The sequence below is a fragment of the Harmonia axyridis genome, chromosome 1, assembly GCF_914767665.1.
Source record: "Harmonia axyridis chromosome 1, icHarAxyr1.1, whole genome shotgun sequence".
In the NCBI taxonomy this organism is placed as follows: Eukaryota; Metazoa; Arthropoda; class Insecta; order Coleoptera; family Coccinellidae; genus Harmonia; species Harmonia axyridis.
Window position 1 is genome coordinate 79,929,341 of NC_059501.1, and position 26,213 is coordinate 79,955,553.

General features: G+C 33.9%; 2 protein-coding genes across 2 annotated transcripts; one reads left to right on the forward strand and one right to left on the reverse strand.

Moving 5' to 3' along the window:
- Positions 1-183: 183 nt before the first annotated feature.
- On the reverse strand, positions 184-6,219 carry LOC123674077. Its single transcript, XM_045608932.1, has 9 exons — positions 5,610-6,219; positions 3,638-3,832; positions 3,494-3,587; positions 2,071-2,178; positions 1,794-2,024; positions 1,642-1,744; positions 1,471-1,579; positions 459-643; positions 184-400 (listed from the first exon to the last, which is right to left on the reverse strand). The coding sequence occupies exons 1-9, from the start codon at positions 6,217-6,219 to the stop codon at positions 188-190; spliced, it is 1,848 nt and encodes a 615-aa protein (XP_045464888.1). The 3' UTR covers positions 184-187.
- Positions 6,220-10,524: 4,305 nt separating this feature from the next.
- On the forward strand, positions 10,525-21,616 carry LOC123670580 (CLIP domain-containing serine protease 14D-like). Its single transcript, XM_045604086.1, has 8 exons — positions 10,525-10,668; positions 15,988-16,114; positions 17,467-17,672; positions 17,751-17,859; positions 17,948-18,129; positions 18,426-18,518; positions 20,329-20,516; positions 21,288-21,616. Exons 1-8 carry the CDS (start codon positions 10,590-10,592, stop codon positions 21,408-21,410), a joined length of 1,107 nt encoding a protein of 368 aa, XP_045460042.1. The 5' UTR covers positions 10,525-10,589; the 3' UTR covers positions 21,411-21,616.
- Positions 21,617-26,213: the final 4,597 nt, after the last annotated feature.

A 26,213-nucleotide genomic window follows, 5' to 3' on the forward strand; every position in this document is an offset into this window, starting at 1 on the left:
ATGAATGTCATGCTGTCACATGAATCCTGTTTCACAGAAAATAATGTATAAAATATAAATTTTTCTCATTGAATTGGTCTTCTTGGAAAAATTAGGTTTGATGGAATGATTAAATGAAAATACTGAAATGTATTAATTAAATATCTAATAGGACTAATTGGATATTATAAAAGATGAGTTAGTTTACTTAAAACAATACTTTTTTACTTCCTCGATTGTAATGCATAAGTCTTTCAATTATGAGAGCTGTAGCGGATAAAAAGTAGCCCATGAATAAGAAACCGAAACAACCTTCTACATGAGAAAACTTCAATTTGACTACTTCATCTTGCCTTATCAAAGCGTTTTCCATCATAGTAGCAATTTTTTGGACTCTGGAATCCATGAAATGATTTACAGCCTGAAAATAATACATAGTTAGTAATTTTCAATTTTTTTGTCAATTCGACAAACTTTACCTTTTTCTGCCAATATGATGGTAATCCTGATTGCAATACGTGCAGAATGAACATATCGAATCTTGGTGCTAGCACAGAGCTTTTCCTTAGAAAAAATTCCGTGTATTCCCAATATACATCTCCTTTCATTAAATGGTAATTTTCTATCACATCATCTTTAATGAAATCGTTTATACCATAATTATCTATGAATCATATTAAGAATTATTGAGGCTATTTGTTTGAACTTACTTATCATAGAAATGGGGAATAACAATATATACAGGTGTCTGTTGAAGTCTACTGTAGATTTTTTTGGCTTGACTTTTCCTCAAATTGTTTTAAGAGACCAAAATTTCAATGTAGATAAAGATGAATCTGGTTGTTGATATTTTTTTGGCTATATTAAATGATACTTTTCTTTAACAAAGGCCAGATGACCTTTTGGCGCCACGGCAAAATTGAATTTGCTTTGAGGAGTTTCTGTTTTTCCTCTGAAGCATTATTTTCAATATCATATGAAATTGTATTGTTGAACTTTTAAAATCACCTTATCAAAATTATCAAAGGCCATTTTGTCGATTATAGAAAAATGCCCTGAATTGTTTATAGGTACGACACTAAAATAAAAAGATGACACAGTTTTTAAAGGTGTATTTTAGTACCTATTTATATTTTCATTACCAGTTGAGGGTGTCTATTTGATTTCAATGAAATTGGCCCTATCAAAACGAGTGTTATTTTCAATAAAAATAAAACGTTTGTGTCAAAAGGTATGTTTTGTTTCATTAACTGACTTTGCTCCGCTAACAGGTACTTGTTTCTGAACATTATAAGATAGTTTGCAAGAATTTCTCATCTTGCCTATTTGGCGCTGCTGCAAAATGTCCGGTATGCTCATATGATAGTCAGGTAATTTTTAGAGCGCTCGTTCTCAATAACAATGAAATTGAAATAAATCACATTAGAATGAACGAATGCTCGAAAGCTCCTGACTTCATATCAGTGCTTTCGTGATTTCTTTCAAACTTACTATAAGATAGACGTTCCAAAAAAAAGGCGTAATCATCTTGTTTCGAAAGCTCCCTCAGCTCGTCTTTTGGAGCTGCTTTATAACGTTCAACAATTTGAGTATACGGCTCCTTGAAAATATCGAAAAAATCGTTTATATGTATAACATAATAATTCAACGAAAATTACCTACTTCATGTATTTCTTTGATCGACAGTACCCAGTCTTCGAAAATACCTCGTATTTCAACGTCCGAGTTTGCCAAACTTGTAAGACTATCTATAGGATCTTCATACCTAAAAAATTACTCGCGTATTTACAAATTTTCGAAATTGGTAAACTCACCTTGGTATTGTCATGATGCTTGCTAAACCACAAAAATAAGTGGAATTCAATATCAAATAAGCGAGAAATAATATTGAAAATAAAATTCTAGATGAGTTATTGTTACTCTGATGAGTTTGACCCAAAGAAATCTTCAACATTATCCAAAAAGAATCGAGAAGATTGTATGAACTATTGGTTGAACCTGTGTTTCTGAAATATAAGAAGATTAGTTCGAGTCGTGTGTAGGTACTTCAGACGAGAGACGGACTGAACTTACTCTTTCAGTTTTACCTGCAAGACTAAAAAAAATATCGAAAATGAATTCAGCACAAAGTTGAGGATGACAAAAATCCACAGCGAAACTTGGAAGGATAATAACGGGGTAACCCATCCATCCAGTATGCTTGAAAAAGTGAGAGCCATTAAGGAAATTATTTAATCTACTTACTCGTAGTATAGTATATCCAAAATCACTTGAACTAATCCATAAAAACGCTTGGCCAGATGTACAAGGCGTGTATTTAAAGTAAGGTCTCCATAGGACGCTCAGTCTTGACGTAGCAGCAATTTGCAATGGAAGTGCCGGTTGTCGCTCCCGCCAGATGCGAGTTACGTTCAGTCATTAAGTTTTTGCACTCAAAAAAAACTCCACCTATAGAAATTCATCGTCAATTGGAAGAAGTGTATGGTGAGAAATGTATGGACGTGAAAAACGTTCGAAAATGGTGTAGAGAATTTTCTGCTGGCCGACTAAACGTTCACGACGAGGAGCGCAGCGGCAGGCCGTCACACTCGGACGAAACAGTGCGGAAAGTTGAGGCGCTTGTGCTGAAAGATCGCAGGTTGACTCTCAACGAGTTGGCCGAAAAACTCCAAGATGTGTGCAGTAGAGACTCTATTCATTCAATTTTGGTGAATAACCTGCAATACCGAAAATTGTCAGCCAGGTGGGTCCAAACGAGTCCAATGTGCCCAAGACTTTTCCGTCAGTTTTGAAGAGGAAGGGGAAGAATTTCTTGATTCAATCGTCACAGGAGATGAAACAAGGGCTCATTATTACACATCTAGGTGGAATGAAATTTGCGAACGATGAAGAAGTTCATGAAGCGGTCATTTCGTTCTTGCGCGAGGCGGCGGGATCGTGGTTCGAGGAGGGGATACAAAAGTTTGTCGTACGAATGAGGAAGCACATCGAAGTGAATGGCGATTACGTAGAAAAATAGCTTAGATTTCAAGCTTTACAGCAATGTACAAAACTTAGTACATAAATGTTATTCAATGTGAGAAAAATAAATGGAGACCTTAATTTAAATACACACCTCGTATCTTTGAAGTGGATACCGCGATCCGCTAAATAACGCTAAATAACATTTGGAAGTATTGTTTGGCAATAAATTCACTGGCCCCAAAGAAATTTCTGGAAACTTGGACAACCCTTGTATGATCGAAATATTCTGGCTTCCTCCAAGTGACTTTGGATATACTATACCTACCTACATCGGACAAAACATTATGAAATTTATTTATTTTTATTTACAGTGTCAGTCCTTCTGGAGGAGCTTCCTCAGGGCTTATATACATTTTTCTGATATAATTTCTACTAAGGAATTATTTTTTCAGTAGATTCAAGATCTTCGGTTGTTACCACAAGATTCAAAAGATGCTTGTCAAAATTTCGGAACATATAGAGTTAAAGTCTGGTATTAATAATAACTTACTCTGGTTTTGGAACCAGACAAGTGATTCCACTCCTTAGGTAAGGTATCGTCATATCCAGATATTGGTTGACAAATTCCCAAATGAAAAAGGCAGCTAAAACAGCTGAGTAAGAATTGAAATTTAAGATTTATTGAATGACCTACTAAACGCTATATCTGCTTCGTCTCTCACTGCTATTCCCATGAGTCCAAGTCCTGTCCAATTGGGGTGAAGTGTGCCCCATAACTCTTTTTCTATCTTGTTGTATACGAATTTTGGTGTCATATTGTGCAGTTTGGCAAATTCGATGGCTAGAACCAATTCTGTTCCGAAGTATCCTATGATTTGAGTTTGATTTCCTGAGAAATGGCAGATAATTTAATAGCAATTGAGCTAGATGAGGGTTATTTGAGAACTATAGTTTCGTGAAATAATACATTGCTATAAATATGCATTAGCCTTTAGCAATGTGCCCAGTCTGAACTTCTAATCTATACCCTGCTTCATAATTCCCAAGGAGATCACCTACTATATCAGCAAATCTGGTACATAACTTCCTTGGTTGGATTATGATTTGAAACTAGCTTCTGCCAAGATGTGTTCTTCATAGGTTGGCCAGTTTCAGTTGTGTATTCAGCTTTCATCATATAACCTAAACCAAAACTATGACGGAATCTGCCAGGGTTGGATCACTCCAGAAGTTTGGAACTTTAACAGTGCAAGATCCAAAAATAGTTCGGAGTAAGAACATGCACAGCTCCTCACTGTCTTTCTTACAGAAAACTACCACCTCAGGAAACACCTAATGAAAATAGGGATATCAGAAACTGACGAATGCAGATTCTGCGGAGAGGAGAAATAAAAATTCTGAATATCTGGTCACAGAATGCATCACTATTGCAAACCAACACAATAAAAGCTTCGGACGGAAAACTTGTAACCTCCTTGAAGTAATACAAGATACTGGAGTTCATTAGAAATCTTAAACTGAGCAGCATGCTGTAAATGATGAAGGCGTGGAGCACAAAAGACCTTAAATGTGTTTAGCTGTTTCCTTGTTAGAGAGTCTGTAGAGAGTTGTTACAGAGTCTGCAAATCTGCCTGTGCGATACTGAAGGTACTCATACTGATTGTGCCCTGTCAGCATTGTAACAATAGCTCGAAGCTAGCTGCTTGAGCTTTTTTGTATAGGATGGAGAACATTAAATAGATTTTTTTTGTTTTAGGAAGTCTGGATGTCTTCCACCTGAGGAATCTCTTTTTGTCGAGGCTTCTCTAGCCAAATTAACGTAGATGTACCCTCTTCCAGGAAATTACGGTGTTTCATTCTGAGATCGCTGGTGGACTCTTCAGTTAGGCAATCCAGCGATCTCTGCCTAAGTCACACTCCCTCACACCTTCGTGGAGAGGTGACTCTGCTGCAACGCAGGGTCTCCTATAAGTCCGCCGGGGCCAAAATAAGTGTGGCGCGACACCAACAACGCTATCTCTCGATCAGACAGAGTCACTACATTTTACTTCTGAACAGCTGACTTGAAGTGTTCTTCTCCAAGCCTACAGTAGAGTTGATGTTGATGTTGATAAAGTTTATTACCGGGAAATGTTCGTAACTTACCTACTGAGTTTCGTAATGTATACTCTCTGTAACACAAAAAAACCAACAAGAGTGAATTTGACAGAGATCGTATTATTGGATTAGGTGAATGATTCTTCATTGAGAGAAATTGCTAATCATCTTAACCGTCACCAATAATCTGTAGTAAGGTGTTATCAAGCTTGGACTAGAGAAGGTCAAGTACGTTGTAGACGGGGAAGTGGACTGCTAAGATAGGCAAATGATCTGCAAGACCGACAGCTTCAATTAATGGCATCCAAAGATAGATTCTCATCTTTAAGATCAACAGTCGATTAATGATTTCGAAATGAAAGACGTCCTTCGTACAGTTCACCATCGAAATAGAGGATGAAGGAAGGCTCAGTGGTGGAGCGCTGGATTAGTGATACGGAGGTTGCGGGTTCGATTCCTGCTCGAGGAAGTACTTTTTTCGGAATTGAAAAATTGTCTCCATACCATGATGTTATTTCTTTGTGTGAAAAATATATACCATGCAAAATCTAAAGATTTTTTATACATACCACAATTCGTATAAGGCGGGTAATAAAAACATGCCAATCTCAAGACCCTTCCATGTTGATTCTGAAATTTGTCAGGATAAAGATTATTCCCATGGCGAAAAGCGTTATTTTTGGTCATCCAAGTATCCACCAGTTTGAATCTGATTGAATCTTCATCGCCCAAGAAGTCAAACGACCAAAGTTGAAATTTATGCGAATTCAACTCGACAAGAAAAAGCAAATCAGAGACGAAACGAAGACCGGGAACATTACCAAACATTTCTTTGAAATTTTCAATATTTTTCCTAACGTTGATGATGTACCTTCTCCTATTGTACCTTACGAAACTCAGTCTTATTTGTTCCTCTATATATTCGAACATTTCGGCAGGTTTTTCGGTATCTATAACAAATCCTCCGCAACCAAATTCAAACTTGTGGATAATTTCATCTATAAGGCTGGAATTGTAATAAAAATTGTCGTCTATCGAGATTTCGACTATTTGGTGTTTTCCTTTGTAGGTTAAGTTGCTCTCTTGGTCCTTTACTATCATCAAACACCGTTGATAGTCGAAATATTGTTCCAGAATGATATTCAAGATAATTGATACGTTCATTTGCACCGCAAACATTTTGTCAAGTGTCCTCAGTAGGCTGTTCGAATGAATAAATGGTTTTTAAATGTTATTTGTTCTTGTGTCATAAGCGAATTCGTGTAAGTAAAAATCGGAATATAATTTAGCTGTAGGCATTCAGTGGTGGAGGGAGCGTAGTGTTTGATATTGTATTACTTTTTACACTCAGAATGAACGGTGAAGTGAATACGGAACAGAATTTTTTTAGAGGTAAAAATAAAAAAATATTACTGAGAAAAACGATTTAGAATTTTCGAATATCTCAAACAGAGACAAAGATATATCGAAATATTTGAATATTTTACAGAAACTCCCTGTAACTTGGGAACAAATGAAGATATCTATGATCTGCTTCCTGATATCTCATTATTTCGAAAAAAGAGATCAGGGGATCTTGAAGATTCATTATCTAAGTCTTGTAGATCGCGAGATGCTTTCAGTGAGCATCCAATTTGGGACACCATGTATTTGAACGCTCCTCTTACTTTTCAATACCTTTTCTGTAGAAAGATTCGTCTTTGCTTTGGAAATAGTCTTCAACCTCGGCAAACAATTGTTCATTAGAGCCAATTTTTTTTATCTGGAGTATTCTTTTCAGGTCTGTAAAAAGCCAGTAATCCGAAGGGCCAGATCTGGAGAAAAAACATGGTGATTATACAGTTGAGAGTTGAGATTCGTTCAATTTGACCATGGTTTTTATCTACCTTTTTGTGACAAGATGTATTGTCTTAGTGAAAGAGCATTTTTTATGCATTTTTTTGGTGGAAGAGACTTTTGTCTTCAACAATTGAGAACGTTTTTTTAAACTTCTGCACTTAATCGAACTAAAAACCTTATGTTATATTCACTGTTGATAGTTGTACCTTTGTCAAGATAGTGAATGAACAATATACCATGCACGTCCCAAATTACTGATGCCATAGACTTGCCAGCTGATGTTTGAAATTTTTATCGCTTTGGACAGCTTTAATCGACTGTTTGCCACTCAGCTGACGCTCTCTTTGATTCAGGAATATAGTGATAAATCCATGTTTTATTACTCTCTCATTATGACGCAAAAAAATCCTGTTAACTTCTTTTAAACAGCTCCAAACAGCGTTCGGAATTGACGATGTTTTATTGCTTTCGATCAATGGTGAGCAAGCGCGGCACCCATTTCGAGTAAAACTTTCTCATGGACAAATGTTCAAGCAAAATAGTGAATACACACTGCCTTCTGATATATTCAAATCCACCGGTAGCTGACGCAATTTCAATTTACAATCGTTCTAAACCATTTCGTGGAGAATTTATTGATTATTCATTGTAATTCGTAGAAGCCCTGAGCTTCTAAAGAACTTGGAAAGTGGGGATAAGAAAACATTGAATTTCAACAAAGACTCTCAAAATTACTGATTTATTTTGAAATTCAATTGGATCATATTTATAAAGTCATCATCAATTAATCAGATCGTCAAAATATTGAGAATCCTAAAAAATGTACAAAAATTCAGTACAATTAACAACAATAAGTATATTTTAAAGATATGTATCTTAGTCATGAAATACCTACTATTTTTTGCAATGACAAAAAATACCGATTACATCAATTGAAAAAAAAAACATTTCTGAAAGAGTGCAGCATTCAAGGAAATAGCTTACAAAACAAATACTACTTGTGGATATATATGTATAACTGACATGTTTCGTGTTATTTTTCAAATTTATCCTTATAATTAGTTTCATAATTCGATCTCATCCAATTTATTAAGTGAAATTTGATCACATGTTTGAACAGACTGTTTGAAATTGAGAAAATATGATCAAATTTCAATTAATAAATTAGTTAAGATTCGAATTATAAGAATCTGATGAGTATTAAATTGAAAATCATCAGTCACTATATTTATGGGTAAATTGTTATCGCAAAAAAAATTGAATGATACGATCCTTATGAAATTTTCCACATCATCATTCCATATGGTAGGTACCTAGTATAACAATAATTTTTCGTATTATTCAAAATAAATCGTATATTCTCATCTTCCAAAGTATTTAATAGATTTCATCTGGACTTAATCCAAGTATTTAAACCTCTCAAAAATTCATCTGAAATTTTGAATTCTTTAGATAGAACTTAGTTATTTGGCTGAACTTCGGTTATGTAAGAACCTGAAATGCCCCTTTTACTTTCCATGAGTACGCTAATGGTTGTAGTGAAGCCCTTAGGTAAAATTAGTGTAGTTACTCAAGTTGTTGAGCTATATAAATTAGCCTGAATGAATAGAAAGGGGTGATAATGAATTTTTTGAAGTAATTCAGAAAGTTTTTCTAGTATGGCATGACACTATTTGGGTGGAATGAATTATGAGTTCATTCGAAAAGGTCAAGAAAATTCCAACTCACTGTTACGTATTTATTTGTCCCTATATCTTATAAATAGGTATACATAGAAACAGATATATCTACCTACTTATATGTTTTTGGAAACATACACAAATTAAATATAATTCATTGAGTTTGCTGAATGTTTTACACAATTGCTTTCATAACTAGTTTCGTGAAAAATTGTATCATATTACAAATCCAACCATTTTCATATTAAATCTATATCGTAGATCGTACTGACCTAGTGTAGATTTTTCGATAGTTTATTGTTATTCATTGACAAATTGAACGGTGCTTAAGGCTGACCTTCAATGTTCAATCACATCGAGAATACAAATGGATAATTAGATTTATTTTTTTCGTTATATTATTTATATCACGAATTTTTCAAAAGGTTGTTGTCAAAATATCCTTTCAATGGAGATAGGAAATGGAATTTGAGAATTATTTTGGTGCAGAATCATCAAATTCCATTCTATTCTTCCATCTCTAGTACCTACAATAATTGTTTAGAGAAATAGTCAAATTTTTTTTGTCACTAATATGACATATTAGTCGTCTGTAATCACGTGGAGTTTGGTTATTGCACAATGATAATGATAATACTAATGAATTAATCGTCAGGATTTCATAATATTCAGAAGATGCCAACTTCTAAAGTGAAAGAAATTATGATAAATGATACCTATTTTGTGTTTCATTTATTTTCTAGAAATTTTATCAAATAGTAGTAAATAATAAAAAGAAGAAATTGGCAACATCCTGACTTTTGAGTGACAATTTTTCACTGAAAAAAGTTCTATTCATTATCGATCTACTAATTGATTTAATTCCTTAAGTGTATGGTTTTTTGATATTAAAATTGTTAAATTTAGTTATCGAAACATCGAATTTCAGTTTATTTCTTTATTTTTCGGAAATCACAGACTACTCCACACAGTTAGAAACAGGGATTTTCCCTGTTTTGAGGTTGTTCCTCGATAACTCTTGAAGTAATCAATTTAGATGTAGGGTTTGCTTAAGTAACCCCCCGCTTTTTATGAGTAGAATTGACTGGAGTTATAAAAAATATAGGTGCCAATTTGAAAATCTTAAATTTTTGAAGAATTTGATTTGTCCAAGTTCATGATCTTCTCGTTAACAACCTGTATATTTTCGGTCCAAACCGCAAACAGTCTTAGAACACAACGTATTTGAAGAAACAAAAATGAAAAAAGGTTTTCCCAAAAAAAATTTTCTGCAGAAATATTCAAATAAATGTGAATCATGTTGCCACCATTTTTTCCATGAGAATCCCATTAACTCATGAACCGTTTAGTTTTTACCCAAGATATGGCATATTGCTGAATTTTCATCAAAAAATCTATCTAATAATACAATAATATACTGGGTGTGCCATTTGAAATAAGCAAGTTGTAGTATGTTACCGGTATAAGCAGAAGTTGTAGAGATCTGCAAATATTTTAGGGAGAAAGATCATTAACCCAAATCCCAACATGCCAATTTTCAGCACAAAATCATGATTAGTTTTCCATAAACGTCTAATAGGCCATTGCGGTGAATCACCATGTATAATGAAATTTTATTTTGAAATTTTTTGATTTAAAAATAAATAATCGGATAAATGGGAAAAATTGGACTTAGAAATAAATAATAAACTCATATGACATAAAATTTTGTATGCACCACAGGAATTAAGAGATGTTGATGCACTTGGGGTATAATCACCTACATGATGCCCTTTGTATATAAATAACTATTTATCATTTTTCCTTTCCGGTATACATCCTGTACTCAAGGAATTAAAAATAATATAATTAATTCGGATGGTCAGGTACACCATCAGGGAGGTCTGTATGAGCTATACCTGGTTGCTGATTCTCGTTACGCATGTATGACGATTTTTTAGAAGGTCGGATGGCTGTACATATATCTATCATTATTTCGTTTACAGCTCGATACTTCATTTTCATCAGGAAAAACGGTTGCATCACAGAGAAATGAAGTCGACGCGGTCGTATACGGAGTGTTCGGTATTGGGATTGTTCGCTTTGGTGCTGAATTTTGGATCGAGTTACGGTAAGTCTTTTTTTTAGATTTTATAGTATGAGATTTCATGATTCGGAAATTTTCAATTTGAATTTTTTTTAAATTTTGTTTCGTATTATTTATTAATTTTGTTTTGGTATAAGTTCTTTGACAGTTTGCGCTTTCAAATGTGTAGAATTCAATAATGGAATTGGATATTGACATATGTGAAAATCATTGAAACGGCAATTTTGAATTTTTGAGACTTTCATTCAATTCTTGAGTTAATTTTTTTTAGTATCCGTCATGAGTCGAATTCTATCGTTTCAAACCAATTTCGACTCAAAATTCAAAAAAACTAAAACCCAAAAAAAAACCTTATTTCAGCATCTCAGTGACAACAGATTTATCTTCTTGAGATTTTTGCCTTAGATGTAAAATAACATTTTGAACCTTCTTGGGAAATTTTATGTAGATTGCATCACCAGAACCGGGGAAAATTCTAGAAGAATATCAGAAAAAATCATCACCTCAGTAATAACAGTTTTGATTCTGCGTGAAGATATAAAATAACAATTTCAAACTTCGTGCAAAATTTTATAATAATTACGTCATCGGAACCGTAGAGCATTCAAGCAGAATATTAAAAAAGTTTTTTCCAAAACTTGAGCATTTACGAGAAAAACATATGTCAATATGTTGAAAGCATTTTAATTTTAAATATCATTTTATTGAATAATAGCCAACCAAATTTTGATTCTACTAGGTTAAGACTTTCAAAACTAAAACAATAGTGAACAAACAATGAAAAAAACGAATAACAACAATACGATTATAATATTTGTTGAATATTTTTTTGTTAATCTTCGGAGGGATGGAGGTTTTTCAAAAATTTTATAACAAATATCTACCTTAATTTTCATCGCATAATCATCCCTTAAATTTTTTCGGTGTTATTCAGAGACCCTGTATATGAACAAACTTTTACTTATTTCTTCGAATTTTTGGTTATACTATCTTCATTGTACAAGCGAAAAAAAAGATCCTATCTAGGAAGTGAACGATGGATTTTCTCAACTTATTGATTATGTGAAATATGTTTTAATTATGAGAACAATCAGATCAATTAAAAATAATGTGTTGGGATCTACCGAGAACAAAATTACCAATATCCTTGCGTTTGACTCAAATGTGTTTATGAACTGACTGTGTTGCATCAACTTTGAATATTTATGATAGCAATGAATGGAAAATTAGTTTTTCTGGTTGATATTTGTACTTGGAACTTTGAATCCAACAATAAGTTCTTAATCGTTATTTTCGTTTCCGTGTTGCTTGGACTGAAAAATTATTCACCTCAATTTATCACTCCAATCATTTGGACGTTCATAATTAAAACTTGTTTAGTGTGATGCAATTGAAAGACAGTATATTTTTATCGCTTGTAACTACTTTGTTATTTGACCAATAAAGTGCTTAAATTTTCCAATAAAAAATTAAATTGTTGCATTAATATTTATTCTATAAATGTGGTGATCTTTCATGATGAGAGAGGAAAAAATAAACTGGTCTAAAACTTGCAATGCTTTCGTAATACAGGTACATATCCAATAAGTAAGATGACACCCCAATTATTCTTTATAATACAAACCTGCATATATTTTTTGGGATAGAGCAATACAAGAAATTATCAACAACAAAGCATGTGTACATGTTATCTCACTATTATCAGAGGAAATGTAAACTGGGTATCATACATTTTAACGTACGATACAAGAGCACAGGTGAAAACCTCAGCAAAAACTCTGTCTCCCTATATAAGTGCAGTGACTGGTTTGTGTATTTTTCACAGAAGAAGCTAACATATTTATATTGAAGGGCTTCCTCTTCGTCCAAATAACATCTTTTCCATCCTTTCTCCTCACCAAGGGTTGACGACTTTATAATAAAATCTGAAAACAAAGAAGAAAAGAATAAAAAAAATAATAAATGTAAGTTCCCATTATATTGATTGGAAGTTAGCGACCCATTCTCGAAAAAATCTGAAACTGAATGGATAGCTTGGAAACCACCATAAAATCTATAAATTGGACAAGTATTCAACAAGTGGTCAATGGTTCCTTCTACACCACATTCACATAGTGGGCTTTCCATAGGATGTCCTTTGAAGAACATAATCTTGCAGAGACCATAGCCAGTAATAAGTCGATTAAAATACACCAAATTTTCCTAGGAATATTGGAACCTAGAACTTTCTCTGAAGGATCAACGATTAGAATTTTGTTGAAAACATTACAAAAACTCCATTTCGAACGCCAAATTTCCTCAACACTTTCAATAGATTGAAGGAAAGTATTAATCCATAAAGGTTTGCGTGACTTTGATCTGGTTATCTGGGAGATAAGATACAATTGGACATAAGTTCGGGTAGGAATGAAATTTTTACCAAGATTTCTTGACTGAGACCTGTCTACGAATATGAGGCGAAAGTAAAGGGTGTTTTTTTAGAGCTATAGAACTTTAAATTGCAATAAAACAACGATGGATTATTCGATTAACATGAATTTTATTTATCCGCAAGATAATCTTGTGGCATTACATTTTAAATATGATTTCTGGCATATGACCGCCACGGCTGGCTCGGATGTAGTCCAATCTGGACGTCCAATTTTCGATGCCTTTTTCCAACATTTGTGGCCGTATATCGGCAATAACACGGCGAATGTTGTCTTCCAAATGGTCAAGGGTTTGTGGCTTATCCGCATAGACCAATGACTTTACATAGCCCCACAGAAAGTAGCGGTGATAAATCACAAGATCTTGGAGGCCAATTCACAGGTACAAAACGTGAAATTAGGCGGCCACCAAACGTGTTTTTCGATAAATCGATTGTGGTACGTGCTGTGTGACATGTTGCGCCGTCTTGTTGGAACCACAGCTCCTGGACATCACGGTTGTTCAATTCAGGAATGAAAAAGTTAGTAATCATGGCTCTGTACCGATCACCATTGACTGTAACGTTCTGGCCATCATCGTTTTTGAAGAAGTACGGACCAATGATTCCACCAGCCCATAAACCGCACCAAACAGCCAGTTTTTCTGAATGTAACAGTGTTTCGACATACACTTGAGGATTAGCTTCACTCCGAATGCGGCAGTTTTGTTTGTTGACGTAGCCATTCAACCAGAAGTGCGCTTCATCGCTAAACAAAATTCGCTTATAATACGTATTCCGCACAGAACCATTATTTTCTAAATAAAATTGCACTATTTGTAAGCGTTGTTCAGGCGTGAGTCTATACCAAACTGAGAATAAATCACTTGACAGCTGTTAAATCGGTCGCCATCTTGAACAGTAATGCCAACTTAAAGTTATATACCTCGAAAAAAAGACCCTTTATATGTGATAGTAGGTAACCAATGCAAAGGCGTAGATTTAACAGTTCCATTGATAAGTCTCATAGAAACGTTAGCTGTGCATCAATTTTATGAACATGAGCACTATTGAACCAAAAAGAACAACAGTATTCAGCAGCAGAAAAACTGAGGCCAAAGCTGCCGTACGAAGAGTGCTGGCATCAATACCCCATGAATAACCAGATCTTTTGACAATTTCTTTGGACTACTAATAGAGAGACATTTGGTTTCAATAACAGCACACCTCTATTTCCAAGAAATTGATGGCTATTAGGAACGTATTTTTCTCAAACACTATCTAGTGTAACCACCCCGTTTCCCCTGATTTGGCCCCTTGCAAAGTTTTCTGAGGCCTTTTGAAATGTCGCATTTATGTCAACAGACCAAGCCTACAAGGCCAACAAATATTACACAGTATGGGATAATAATAAATTAATATACTGCATTTAATTAATCAATAGTTTCAATTTACGTATTCAATAAATTAAACACAGGAGCCCATAGATCAGTAGAACATCTCACATTTAATAATTTATTGTTCATTTATGTATTTTTGTTTTGAATACATCCTTTATAACATAAGACACCTGGGCAGACTTGGGAAACTTCCAAGAACTATGGTTAATATTCAACTCCAAATACATAAATCCTCCAGAAAAAAAATTATTAGATCCTGCATTTTATCTTGGACGAAAATCGTTGCCCAAAACGCTCCACAGTCCACTGCTTGCAACCTTGGCGGAAATACCAAAAATGAGAGAGTTAGTACATCAGACAAGAATACGAAACGATTAATTTTGCATTTATATTTCTAGTTCAAGGTTGATTGAATTCATGGTACGGAAGGAATATTGATAGCCATCCTAGTGATGTTAAAATTCGTAATCAAATTCAATTATATTTTCCCATATTGTTATGGGAAATTTAATGAGAAGATCGCATTGTTCTTCATTTCCATGTAATCTTGAATCGTTGAACTCTGATGATGTGATGATTACTATCATTTTGGGACTTCTCAGAAAAAACATTGTCAAACGCTGTAATTTTGTCATCAGTAGTCTTCAATTTTATTATTAATTTTGATTCGATAGAATGGTGTTTATATTAGGATCGTTCTGAAGACATTTGCTGTAATTTATTAAGAGTCATTTTATTAGTCATCTATAATAATTATACAACTTTTTTTTTATTGTAGGAGATGTGATTTATTATATGATGACATTTTTGTCGATTGTCATAAACATACCTGTGATTATTTCGCACGAAGAAAATTGGTGCAATCTGTTGATACCCATACATGTTGAGTATTAAGGAATGCCCAATGTCTGAATTACTGAATTTTAGAGTATAGATCTCTAAATGTGATGATTCTGTCCAATATAGATTATAAAAATAGTCTGGTTCCCAAGTTGGTAACTTAACGTTTTTTGGCATGAGGAGTACCACTTATTACACTTAATCCTCATTGCTAGGTACTAGAGAGCAGAGTACTTTTTCTTGTGTTCAGTAAATCAAAGCAAATCCTTTTTCAATTTTGAAAAATTGATTATTTTTTGTAATTAGTGCATTCTCTCAATTTTTACTTACTTGATCTACTTGAAACTTTACAGAAAGCTTGAAATTAAATTGTAAATTTTCATCTCGATTGAATTCGTAGTTTTGAAATTATCATGAAAACAGAAACTTCGAACTGCCATATTTACGGAAATTAACGAATCTAACTTGAGAATATACATCGAAGTTTAAAATGAAAATTAAATAAACTATGAATATAATTTATCATGTGAGATTGAGTGCATTCAAAACGTTCGAGATGTGGTAAAAGATTTGTCTTGCTCTAACTTCTCATCAATGTCTTGAAATAAACTATTAGATTAGATCATTGTTCTAGTGAGTGCAACAGCAAAATATCCTTATTTTCGAAATACTTCAATTACCTTTAAATTTTTTCAGGTGCTCAGTATAACACACTTACATCGAAGCGACAGACTTTATGTCCTCCAAATACAGAATGCCAACCTCTTTCTACATGCCCCATGCTCAATAATGTACTAAACAACGAATGTGTTCTAAGAAATAGGTATGTTGGAAAAAATAACATCAATAATTATTGATGTTATTTTTTTTTATATTTTTCAAACTATTATAATAGTTTGAAAAATATAAATTCTTACGACATAAATAAGTTTTTTATAATTATTAATTTTGTCTAATGATCTGTAAAACCTCCTTTAATTAAATACAGGGGAGTTCTATATTGATTCAAATGATTCAAGGAGATAATACTTAAACGAAAATTAAATTAATTTCCTTGTAATTTTTTGTCCACCTTTCATTTTAGTTTCCTTTTGAAATTAACGAAAATTTTCATTTTTATTTAATACCAACTCTATAAAAAAAATTAGAGGAATGTTTTTTGGCACTTTTTCACAATTTCGGAAATTCACAAATTTAATCATGACGTAGTGGAAGTCTCAACACCTACAAAATATTCTGCATTAGAACTTTTGGATGCTTCCACGAGGAATGTCGAATTTTTTACGCATTCTTCTGATTTAAATTGAATAAAATAATTTCCTATATGAATTGATTCATACTGGACGTTGCCCCATCATAGAATAATGGGGAAATCCAATCCATACAACTGCGATTTGAATTCAGAAAATGTTCGTCGATGACCACTTGTGTCACATTCCTTCAAAATGGGGATATGAGTCATTGAATTCGGTAGCATCTTGAATCATTTCAGTAGTAGATATCAATCTTTTATTTCTAAAAATAAAACAATTATACAAGGTGTCTTAAAAGAAAGTTGATACCTATGCACAAGGGCGATCGAAGAAATAAGACGAATAAGAAGAAAAAATTTATATTCATTCTGAAGTTACACTATTCAAGAATATATTTCTAAACAATTATGTATTTCTAACACTTAAAATAACTGATGACGTCTTGGCAAGTAGGCTCCGTAATGGCCCCCATTTCATTTTGTTCAACTGTAAGTTGGTTTACTTGACCATTAAGGTAAAAACGGGCTTCATCCAAAAACAAGATGTTGATAAACGTTTGTAAGCGCTCAATTGCCTGATTTACTTATTCCAACCTCTGGATGGCATCTTGGAGTTGTTCAATATGGGGTACCACAAGGGACAGTAAAGGGGCCCATTTTATTCATACTTCATATGAAAATCCATCACTAAAGTGGCGTAAAAGGGTTTTGAGATTATCAGGTGAATAGCTGAAACAGAAAACAAACGAAGATCTTCTTATAATGAAACTATTCTCCAACTGGCACTTTACACATTATGTTCTTCATGGCTCCATATTCTCCAAAACCTATTTAAGACCTATTTGAGTTTTATCCAGAATCAGTTGAAATATAAACCTGAATAGGTCTCAATAAATTATCTTATAAATTATTTCACAATTCAGGATAGACAACTTGAGCTGTGGCTACCAAGGATCAGGACTTGTATGCTGCCCAAATGTTCCTTACACTCCTAATAGAAACTTCAACGATAGGAGTTTTACCTCCAGTAACACAGTAGATGGTACCAGATGTGGAATATCTCAAGTATTAGGAGAAAGCTACAATGGTATTGGAGCCTACCCTTGGGTAGCTAGGATTGGCTTCAAAAGTATGTCTACTATTCTTGCATTATCTAAGTATTCCACTTGAAGGTAAGTTAATTTGAAATAAATTAAATCTGTCTTAGGTACTATAACTGGAGAGACTAAATATCCTTGTGCTGGATCCATAATAAACAATAGGATAATACTTACAGCAGCTCATTGTGCTTTAGCTAAAGCTGAGAACTATAAGTTGTAAGTCTGTTTTACTAACCTAACCATTCCAAAATATTCCTATTGGAAAATATGTTATCTTAAAATTAATTGTTTATGTATCAACTAGGTTCAATGTAAGGGTTGGAGAATATTCCACAAAAACCGAAATCGATTGTGGTCAAGAATTTTGTGGCTTGCCTGTTCAGGACATGTCCATAAGCCATATCATCGTGCATCCTGGCTATGACAAGCGAACCTTCAAAGACAACGTGGCTCTGATAGTTTTGAGGAACAAAATAAATTACACAGGTAAAATTATTGTTCAATATGGATTCAAATTTTCGTGTCCTCCGAAACCTCAGAGCAAAGTTCAGACTTAAATTGTAGCATTATAGAATTCAGCCAAACTGAACATTACACAGCTCTTTTGTGACCTTGATAAAGACTCGAGAGATAAAGGAAATTCTCAATCAGTCGATTCAAATTATGTTTACGTTTAAGCTTGAACTGTTCGAGGAAATATACATTAGTTCCGCGCTGGATTGGTACCAGTTCCTGATGTTATTTCTATTAAAACCATAATAACCCATAAAATTTTATTACAGTGACTGCCCAGCCAATTTGTCTACCGGATTCGTGGTCCCCTTCGAACAACAATGGTATTTTGGTAGGATGGGGCAAAACTGCAGTGCAAACAGGTAAAGTTTGGAAATATTGAAGAATAAATAATGGGGACTAATTAATTAGGACGAGAAAAACCTCCTCCTTTCCAACCGAATTTGACTGTCATAAGTTTCACTTATGTGAAGTAATAAAATATTATTCAAAAACACGTCGATTTTAACACTTAAATCAATAAATCACGGCCTAACTACTTAAAACAAATTTTTTAATAAAAACTTGAACTTTATTCATCAACATAGTGACCTTCCAGAGTCCTTGCTCCTTGTTGTCGATAGAGCAAAGACTGAATAACACTTATCATGCCATTGCTTCGCTTGCACAATATTTTCCCCAGTTTTTTATCTATATCCTCACTCGTTTTCATCCACTTTTCAAACAACAACAAATATTGCGTCATTCAAACTTCAACATCTCGATCCAGACTTGATGAATCTATAGGTACATGTAAAAGGCGATACATCATTTAAAATCTCTTCTGATACATGAATTCTTCGGAAAAAGCTTGAAAATATCGAATAAAATTCGACTTGGTTTTGGAATTTCCCCAAAACTTAATAATAAACGGAATATTCAGCTGGAATGTTTTATGTGAAACACTCTGTGTAATAATATTGTTGATTCGCTAAAAAAAATTCATCAGTCATCATTGATTGCATTATATATTAGTTATGTGTCTCTAGTATAGTTTCAATCAATTTTTTTTAATATAAAGGGTAATTATGTGTGACCACGATTTCCACAGGGAGTGGAAAATTATAATTGATATAATGAATGGTGCTCTGATGTTATTCTCTGAATATGAAGCAACAATTCATGAGATAGCCATTTTTCTTGAATGCTTCCTGAAGGTGAACATAAATTTTTATCAATATCAATTGAAATTTTTCAGATTCAATTATCTTCACATGTAGCATTTGAGAAGAGAAACGATTTTATATTTTCAATTATGAGTGAATTTCAGAATTACTCATGTGATGATTCGAATAGGGAGAGGTTTGCTCATTTTATCTTATCTGATAATATTTCATTATAGTTCCAAATTGAATTGGTTATTCTACATATACATGCAAAATCTCAATCCTATCGGATCTGTAGTCATGGAAATATTAAGTATTTTTTCCACTAATCTTCCTGAATTTTCTATGGTTCCGGTAATGTTATTAATATCGACTAAAAGTTTTACATGGATTCCATCTCAAACCCCAACATTTCAACTCCGTTGGTTTGGTGATCACGCAAATATTGGATATCCTTTTTCAATTTTCTATGGTTCTGATCATACGAAAACATTAAATTAAGCACTACGGTTGAAATTGTCAGTTTTCATCGAATTTTCATGTAGATCGAATCTGCAGTTTCGAAATCAATTCGAGCACAAAATTTCGACAGGCCATAATTACGGAACCCCTAGTCGAACTAACTAACTTGACCCTTCGGCATTCGAGATCCAAACCTACCCTGAAAATTTCAAGTTTCTAGCTCTTTTCGTTCAGCAGCAGTCTTGTATACGGGCGGACAGACAGAATAGAATTTGAGGAGTTGCACCTCATCGTTTGAGACCATTCTCGGCTCAACATTCGAAAATTCCAGACATTAGGCTTCAAAATGAAGAATTTAATTCTGAGTTCTAGCATTAGGTACTGTATATAAAAATATGTCACTTGAGTTTCGAACAAATTGTTTTCCTTGAAATAGGATTCAATGGTATAAGCGATTGATTTACGAACAAAAACTGTTGATCCCATTGAATCTTTATTTCTATACCAGATATCATTGTCTATTCCAGCTGAAAATTTTTCCTCATATAGGCCTTTTCAATTGCAGAGACTCCAGACTATCAGCAAGTCCTTCGTTTACCAATCATAAGTATCAATAAATGTTATACTGTTTATGGTAAGACTCTGCCAGTAACTGACGATCAAATATGCGCTGGAGGTGAATATGGAAAAGATGCATGCAGTGGATTTGGTGGTTCTCCATTATTGGTACAACAAGGAGAAACTTATTATCAGGTATAGTGATTAACTTGCTACATTTACCATATGTAACAAAATAAGTTAAAAAACATATATTTTGGGTATCCATAGTCGAACCCTATGTATATATTTCATTTTGTGGAATAATTTTAAAAAACACTAGTCGATTTCGTGAAACTTTTGTAAAAAACATTTTTTTGTACCTTTTTCAGTAACAAAGTTAAAGGGGGGGTCAAATTATGGTGAAAAACCCGGTACATACATTATTTTAGAAATTATAGGTAAAAATCTGAAATTTTCGAAAAAAAAAAATGGATGAAATTCTCGAGGCTGCAACTTCTCCTGGATGTAAGCTACGCCCTTGAAACCTCACTATGTTTCAGATCAGAACCCGATGTTCAAAAAACGTTTGTTATTGAGAGGTCTATGACGAATAATTCAGGAGATATGACGATTTTTGGATGGAAATTCAATTTTTTCCCAAATTTCCAGTTCGAATATCCTCAAAACTGTGAGGTCTTCGCAAAATCGGTGAGCGGTGCCAGAATTGACGATCTCTGATTAGCCAAATCTCGATCTCACCTGAAAAAATTTTTGTCGAAAAATTTTCGTAAAATTTTCCATACCTAACCCTTTAGAAAATTGATAAACTTTCAATTTCTCAACTTATTTAGTTAACTGTTATGTTATCTCAAGGACTCTCCCAAGTTTCATCATGCAAGCTCAAATTAGTTGGCAAATTACAAAGTATTTTCAAATTTTGGATTTGTAACAATTTTACTAATGTTTTCTTTTCTTTTTTTTTAGGTTGGCATACTATCATTTGGTTCTGATCAATGTGGTGCTGGAGGAGTACCAAGTGTCTACACAAATGTCAAAAAATACGTTGACTGGATCAAAGAAAATACACCAGTGATCTATGATAACTAAATTCAATTTTTTTCGATGTTTTGAAAACACAAATGAACTAGTGTTTCCGTGAATAATTAATAAGTAATGTTGAATTTGTAGATTGTATATAGCTAGATATAATTTTGTATCTTTCCAAGTAAATTTTTTATCGATATACTGCTCGTAATGAAGATTGTAAGCTGATTCGTGCTAAGAATAAAATTTTTATCTACCATTCAACTTCATACCATAATGTTCTCGACTCATCAAACACTAATGCGTTTTATGTGTTGCATATACTATGGAGCTGAACTGCTCTTTCAGGTGCCTAGGAAATTGAAGAATCTGAAATTGAGATAAAATGAAAAGATTTAGGAAATTCACTAACGCAATAAAGATTATATCTCGAATTCTTCATAAATGAGGACAATTTTAGGGTTTGTGACAATTTTTGAGCTCTCATTGTCTCATAATATCTGTGATTTTAGAATTTAATGCCAGGAATGGGCTCAAACGATAAGGTTCGGTTCAATTCGTGGTCAAATTCAAATATGCCTGTCCATCCGTAAACATCATAACTCCCGGTTGAGTTCGTTAATGGCACAATCCTACTGGCGGTTCCTAAAATATGACTGTTCAAAATTTGTTTCCTATTATTTTCGAAACTGGATCGAGATGGGAATCGAGTTATGAAATCACAATTTCAAGCCTCGTACAGAATTTCATCTTGATCGCGTTACCAGAAACAAAGAAAATTCTTGAAGAATATCGAAAAAAATCCGTTATTTCCGTGACCTGACCACAAAACTGACGGATGAAAAAGTTCGTGTTGATAGTTTCATCAGAAAAGTCGAAAATTCAAGCAGAATATCTGAAAAAATTTGGAAAACACTGACATAAAGTCAGGAGCTTTCGAGCTATCGTTCATTTATAAGCCAATTGTGCAATTGAAGAACACATATACATAGTTTTATGGTCTCCAAAGGCGCTCAAAATTCCCTGACTGCTCATTTTTGATAACAAATTATCTAGACATTTTTCCTGAAACCACGTGAGTTTGTTTCTATTTACCATTGATTCTTCCAGTTTGTTAAAATGATTTTACTACTAAAAATTGAAAAAAAATATAGATAGAAAAAAACTGTAGAATAATGAATAAGAGACTTTGAAAAATTCTTATTTCAGATGAAATTTATAATCTTCAAAAGTCCAATTGTGCAAATTCTAATCATTCTCTTTCACCTATTATATGACTAGAAGGAGTTTTGGAATCTTCCATTAGTTAATAAAGAGTCCAATGACTAAACAACTCTATTCAAGCATTGGAATTCTCCTCTAGTTTACTTATATAATATTTTTCTAGGAATCAACGTTTTGAACCAGTTATCTTTTATCTCTTAGGTAGTAGCTCATCTTTCAACTTGACATTCAACTTGAGATTCACGAATAGATGTCATATACATTCTCCAAATTCCATGTAACTATTGCGAAATTGCAGATTTACTTTGTGTCCTTAGTCATAAGGTGATGAGTAGGACTACTTCAGAAAGCGATCATTAATACTTATTTCCTCTATTAACTGTTGCAATAGAATAGAGCAGTATTCTACTAAGATATCTCTCCACTTCAGTGCTTTCGAGAGATGGCTAAAAGCTACTACTATTTTATGACAGATTACAGATTGCAGTGGTGATGCTTGTTGTCTAAAAGCTTCCAAACTGCATCAAACGTTCTGAGAATGAGTCTGAGAAAAACTTTTAACGTATTAATACATATTGTTTTCATAATGGAAATTATCAATTTCATTATATTATCAACGTGTCATGCTTAAAAGTCTTGCCATCCCTAGGTTTCTCAAGAAATAAACAATCTATGTTCTGGAAATGAGAATATTTTCTTCTATTTCAACTGCAATATATTTGATAGAAAATCTTTGATTGTTACTCTTTGCTTTATGTAGGATGTGACAAGATATAAAAAATGAGAAAACATTTTAATTTATCGATTATTTATTTTTGATTAATTATAGTCATGCCATCACAACTGAATTCAAATTCAATAGTCAGTATTACCTCCTCTTCTTTCAATAAACTACCCAATACTAGGCAACATAACGAATCAAGTCATTAATGAAATTTTCAGGCATTTTGTTCCATTCTTCTTGAAGGGCTAAACTCAATTCCTGAAAAGTTGAATGTGGGTTTTGGCGATTGTAAAGGGTATTTTTTTTAGAGCTATACAACTTCAAATTGCAATAAAACAACGATGGATTATTCGATTGACATGAATTTTATTTATCCGCAAGATAATCTTGTGGCATTACATTTTAAATATGATTTCTGGCATATGACCGCCACGGCTGGCTCGGATGTAGTCCAATCTGGACGTCCAATTTTCGATTACTTTTCCAACATTTGTGGTCGTATATTGGCAATAACACGGCGAATGTTGTCTTCCAAATGGTCAAGGGTTTGTGGCTTATCCGCATAGACCAATGACTTTACAAAGCCCCACAGAAAGTATTCTAGCGGTGTTAAATCACAAGATCTTGGAGGCCAATTCACAGGTTCAAAACGTGAAATTAGGCGGTCACCAAACGTGTCTTTCAATAAATCGATTGTGGCACAAGCTGTGTGACATGTTGCGCCGTCTTGTTGGAACCACAGCTCCTGGACATCATGGTTGTTCAATTCAGGAATGAAAAATTAGTAATCATGGCTCTATACCGATCACCTTTGACTGTAACGTTCTGGTCATCATCGTTTTTGAAGAAGTACGGACCAATGATTCCACCAGCCCATAAAGCGCACCAAACAGTCAGTTTTTCTGGATGTAACGATGTTTCGACATACACTTGAGGATTAGTTTCACTCCAAATGCGGCAGTTTTGTTTGTTGACGTAGCCATTCAACCAGAAGTGCGCTTCATCGCTAAACAAAATAAAATGGACGTAGTGCGCGATACGTATTCGAAATAAAATTGCACTATTTGCAAGCGTTGTTCAGACGTGAGTCTATTCATGATGAATTGCCAAACCAAACTGAGAATAAATCACTTGACAGCTGTTAAATCCGTCGCCATCTTGAACAGTAATGCCAACTTAAAGTTATATACCTCGAAAAAAAACACCCGTTAGATGTTAGTCTGGATCGACCAGGCACCGGTCTCCGGGAAACACTGCCAGTTTCCAAGAGAAGGCCACTATGCGCCTTATTGAAGTCCGTGGAATACTCAAACGTTGCGCAATCTGGTGGTTCGACAAAACTTCTTGATGTAGGGCTACTAAATTCTTGCTCGGTCAAACTCTCGTTATTAGCTGGAAATTGATCAATTTCGATTTCACTTGTATTTTCTACAAGAAACATATTTTGCTGGTTTATTGTTTAGATTTAAGTGATAAAATAGTGAAGATTCAACAAGGAAAAAATTGTCATGTTGCAACAAGTTAAGAGTTGATAGGGGGGGCCAAGACAGTTAACGATGTGTAGGTATATTAGAAGAATACTCCTAGAGGAGACCAATAAATCATTCAAATCAACTGAATATATTCGGAAGCACCAATTAAAATGTAAACATCAATTTCTCTTGTGATTTATATCTTGCGTTCATTGCAAGGAAATAATTTTTCCGCTCTGATATTCTTACAAGTGTTCCTCAATCTCACAACCACTGGGTCAGCACAATTGACAGTTTGACCCTAAAAGTAGTGTCACCATCCCAAACGAGTGTCACGATTTTTCCACTTGCAAAATTGGCTTTAAATCGATTCGTTATGGTCATTGGCAAAGAGCCAAAAAATCAGCATCCGAAGAAGTGTTTCGACAAAAACTGCGAAACCAAGGCGAAAATGAAACAATATCTTTTTCGCCATTGTTTCACAACGTCAACTGTCGTGTCTACTTCCGAAAACGGTGCTCCACTCAAGATCAAAATTGCAAAATCGGAGTATCTCCTGCCAAAAAAAAAAACTATGACAAGGTTAATACAATTGTTGGACGTGTGGTGAAATAAGCCGGGACCATACATCGTTTGCTGCTGGTTTGGGTGTTGTGAACGGGACAAAAGAACTCTCAGATACACTGCTCAACTGAGGAAATTTCTTGTGGACAATTGAATGTTTCGCATCAAAAATTTTTTCATCATACCTACATTGTAATACAATATATTCTATGATTTTATTAAATGAAATAATTTCCACGAATATTCTAATGATAACAACAATTTTTTCTCCAACAATGTGGCTACTTCAGGTTAATTTTAAATTTGAACTAATGGATTTTTTTTTTGGATTGAGTAGAGGAGAATCCATATGGCAAACTACCTCATAGAAAATCGAACAGAGTGGTACCTACTTAACCTGCTGTTTTAAAGGCATCTCTTTGCCTTAAACCTCTGAATTCCTTTTGTTTGTAACGCTATCACGGTTTATGTCATGTGGTTTTTATGTACACCTATGTCATTTACTGGAGAGTCTCTTTTTTTGATATTTGAAATTGGGATTTACTCAATTTCTATTCTTTCGTAGTTGATCTCTGGATCTTTCGTGATAGGCTGGTATTTTAATCACATCTTCAACAGGGTTGCACTCAACTAGTTTTTTAACCATGCCGTTTGGACGTTGATATGCCTTTTTGGCCTTTCTCTCCAGAAAATATGTGACAGTTTCGCATTCTCTCTATGGATTTGTTGGTTTTTTACGAACCAAGGCATACTCCTTGCAGCTATTAACAGTTTATTCAATGATATGGCTTTAAGCTGCATAGCTCCATTCTGCCGATTCATATGTTAGTTGAGATCTTTCAATTGACTTGATCATTTTAAGTTTCATATTTTGTTTGATTC

Excerpts from the sequence above, each read along its gene's own strand:
- LOC123674077 (XM_045608932.1), bottom strand. The coding sequence starts at position 6,219 with ATGTTTGCGGTGCAAATGAACGTATCAATTATCTTGAATATCATTCTG. Across the intron at positions 3,588-3,637 it reads CGAAGCAGATATAGCGTTTA|CTGCCTTTTTCATTTGGGAA; the intron begins GTAGGTCATTCA and ends CAGCTGTTTTAG. Across the intron at positions 1,580-1,641 it reads CGATCAAAGAAATACATGAA|GAGCCGTATACTCAAATTGT; the intron begins GTAGGTAATTTT and ends GATATTTTCAAG.
- LOC123670580 (XM_045604086.1), top strand. The coding sequence starts at position 10,590 with ATGAAGTCGACGCGGTCGTATACGGAGTGTTCGGTATTGGGATTGTTC. Across the intron at positions 17,673-17,750 it reads AGCTAGGATTGGCTTCAAAA|GTACTATAACTGGAGAGACT; the intron begins GTATGTCTACTA and ends AATCTGTCTTAG. Across the intron at positions 17,860-17,947 it reads AAAGCTGAGAACTATAAGTT|GTTCAATGTAAGGGTTGGAG; the intron begins GTAAGTCTGTTT and ends TGTATCAACTAG.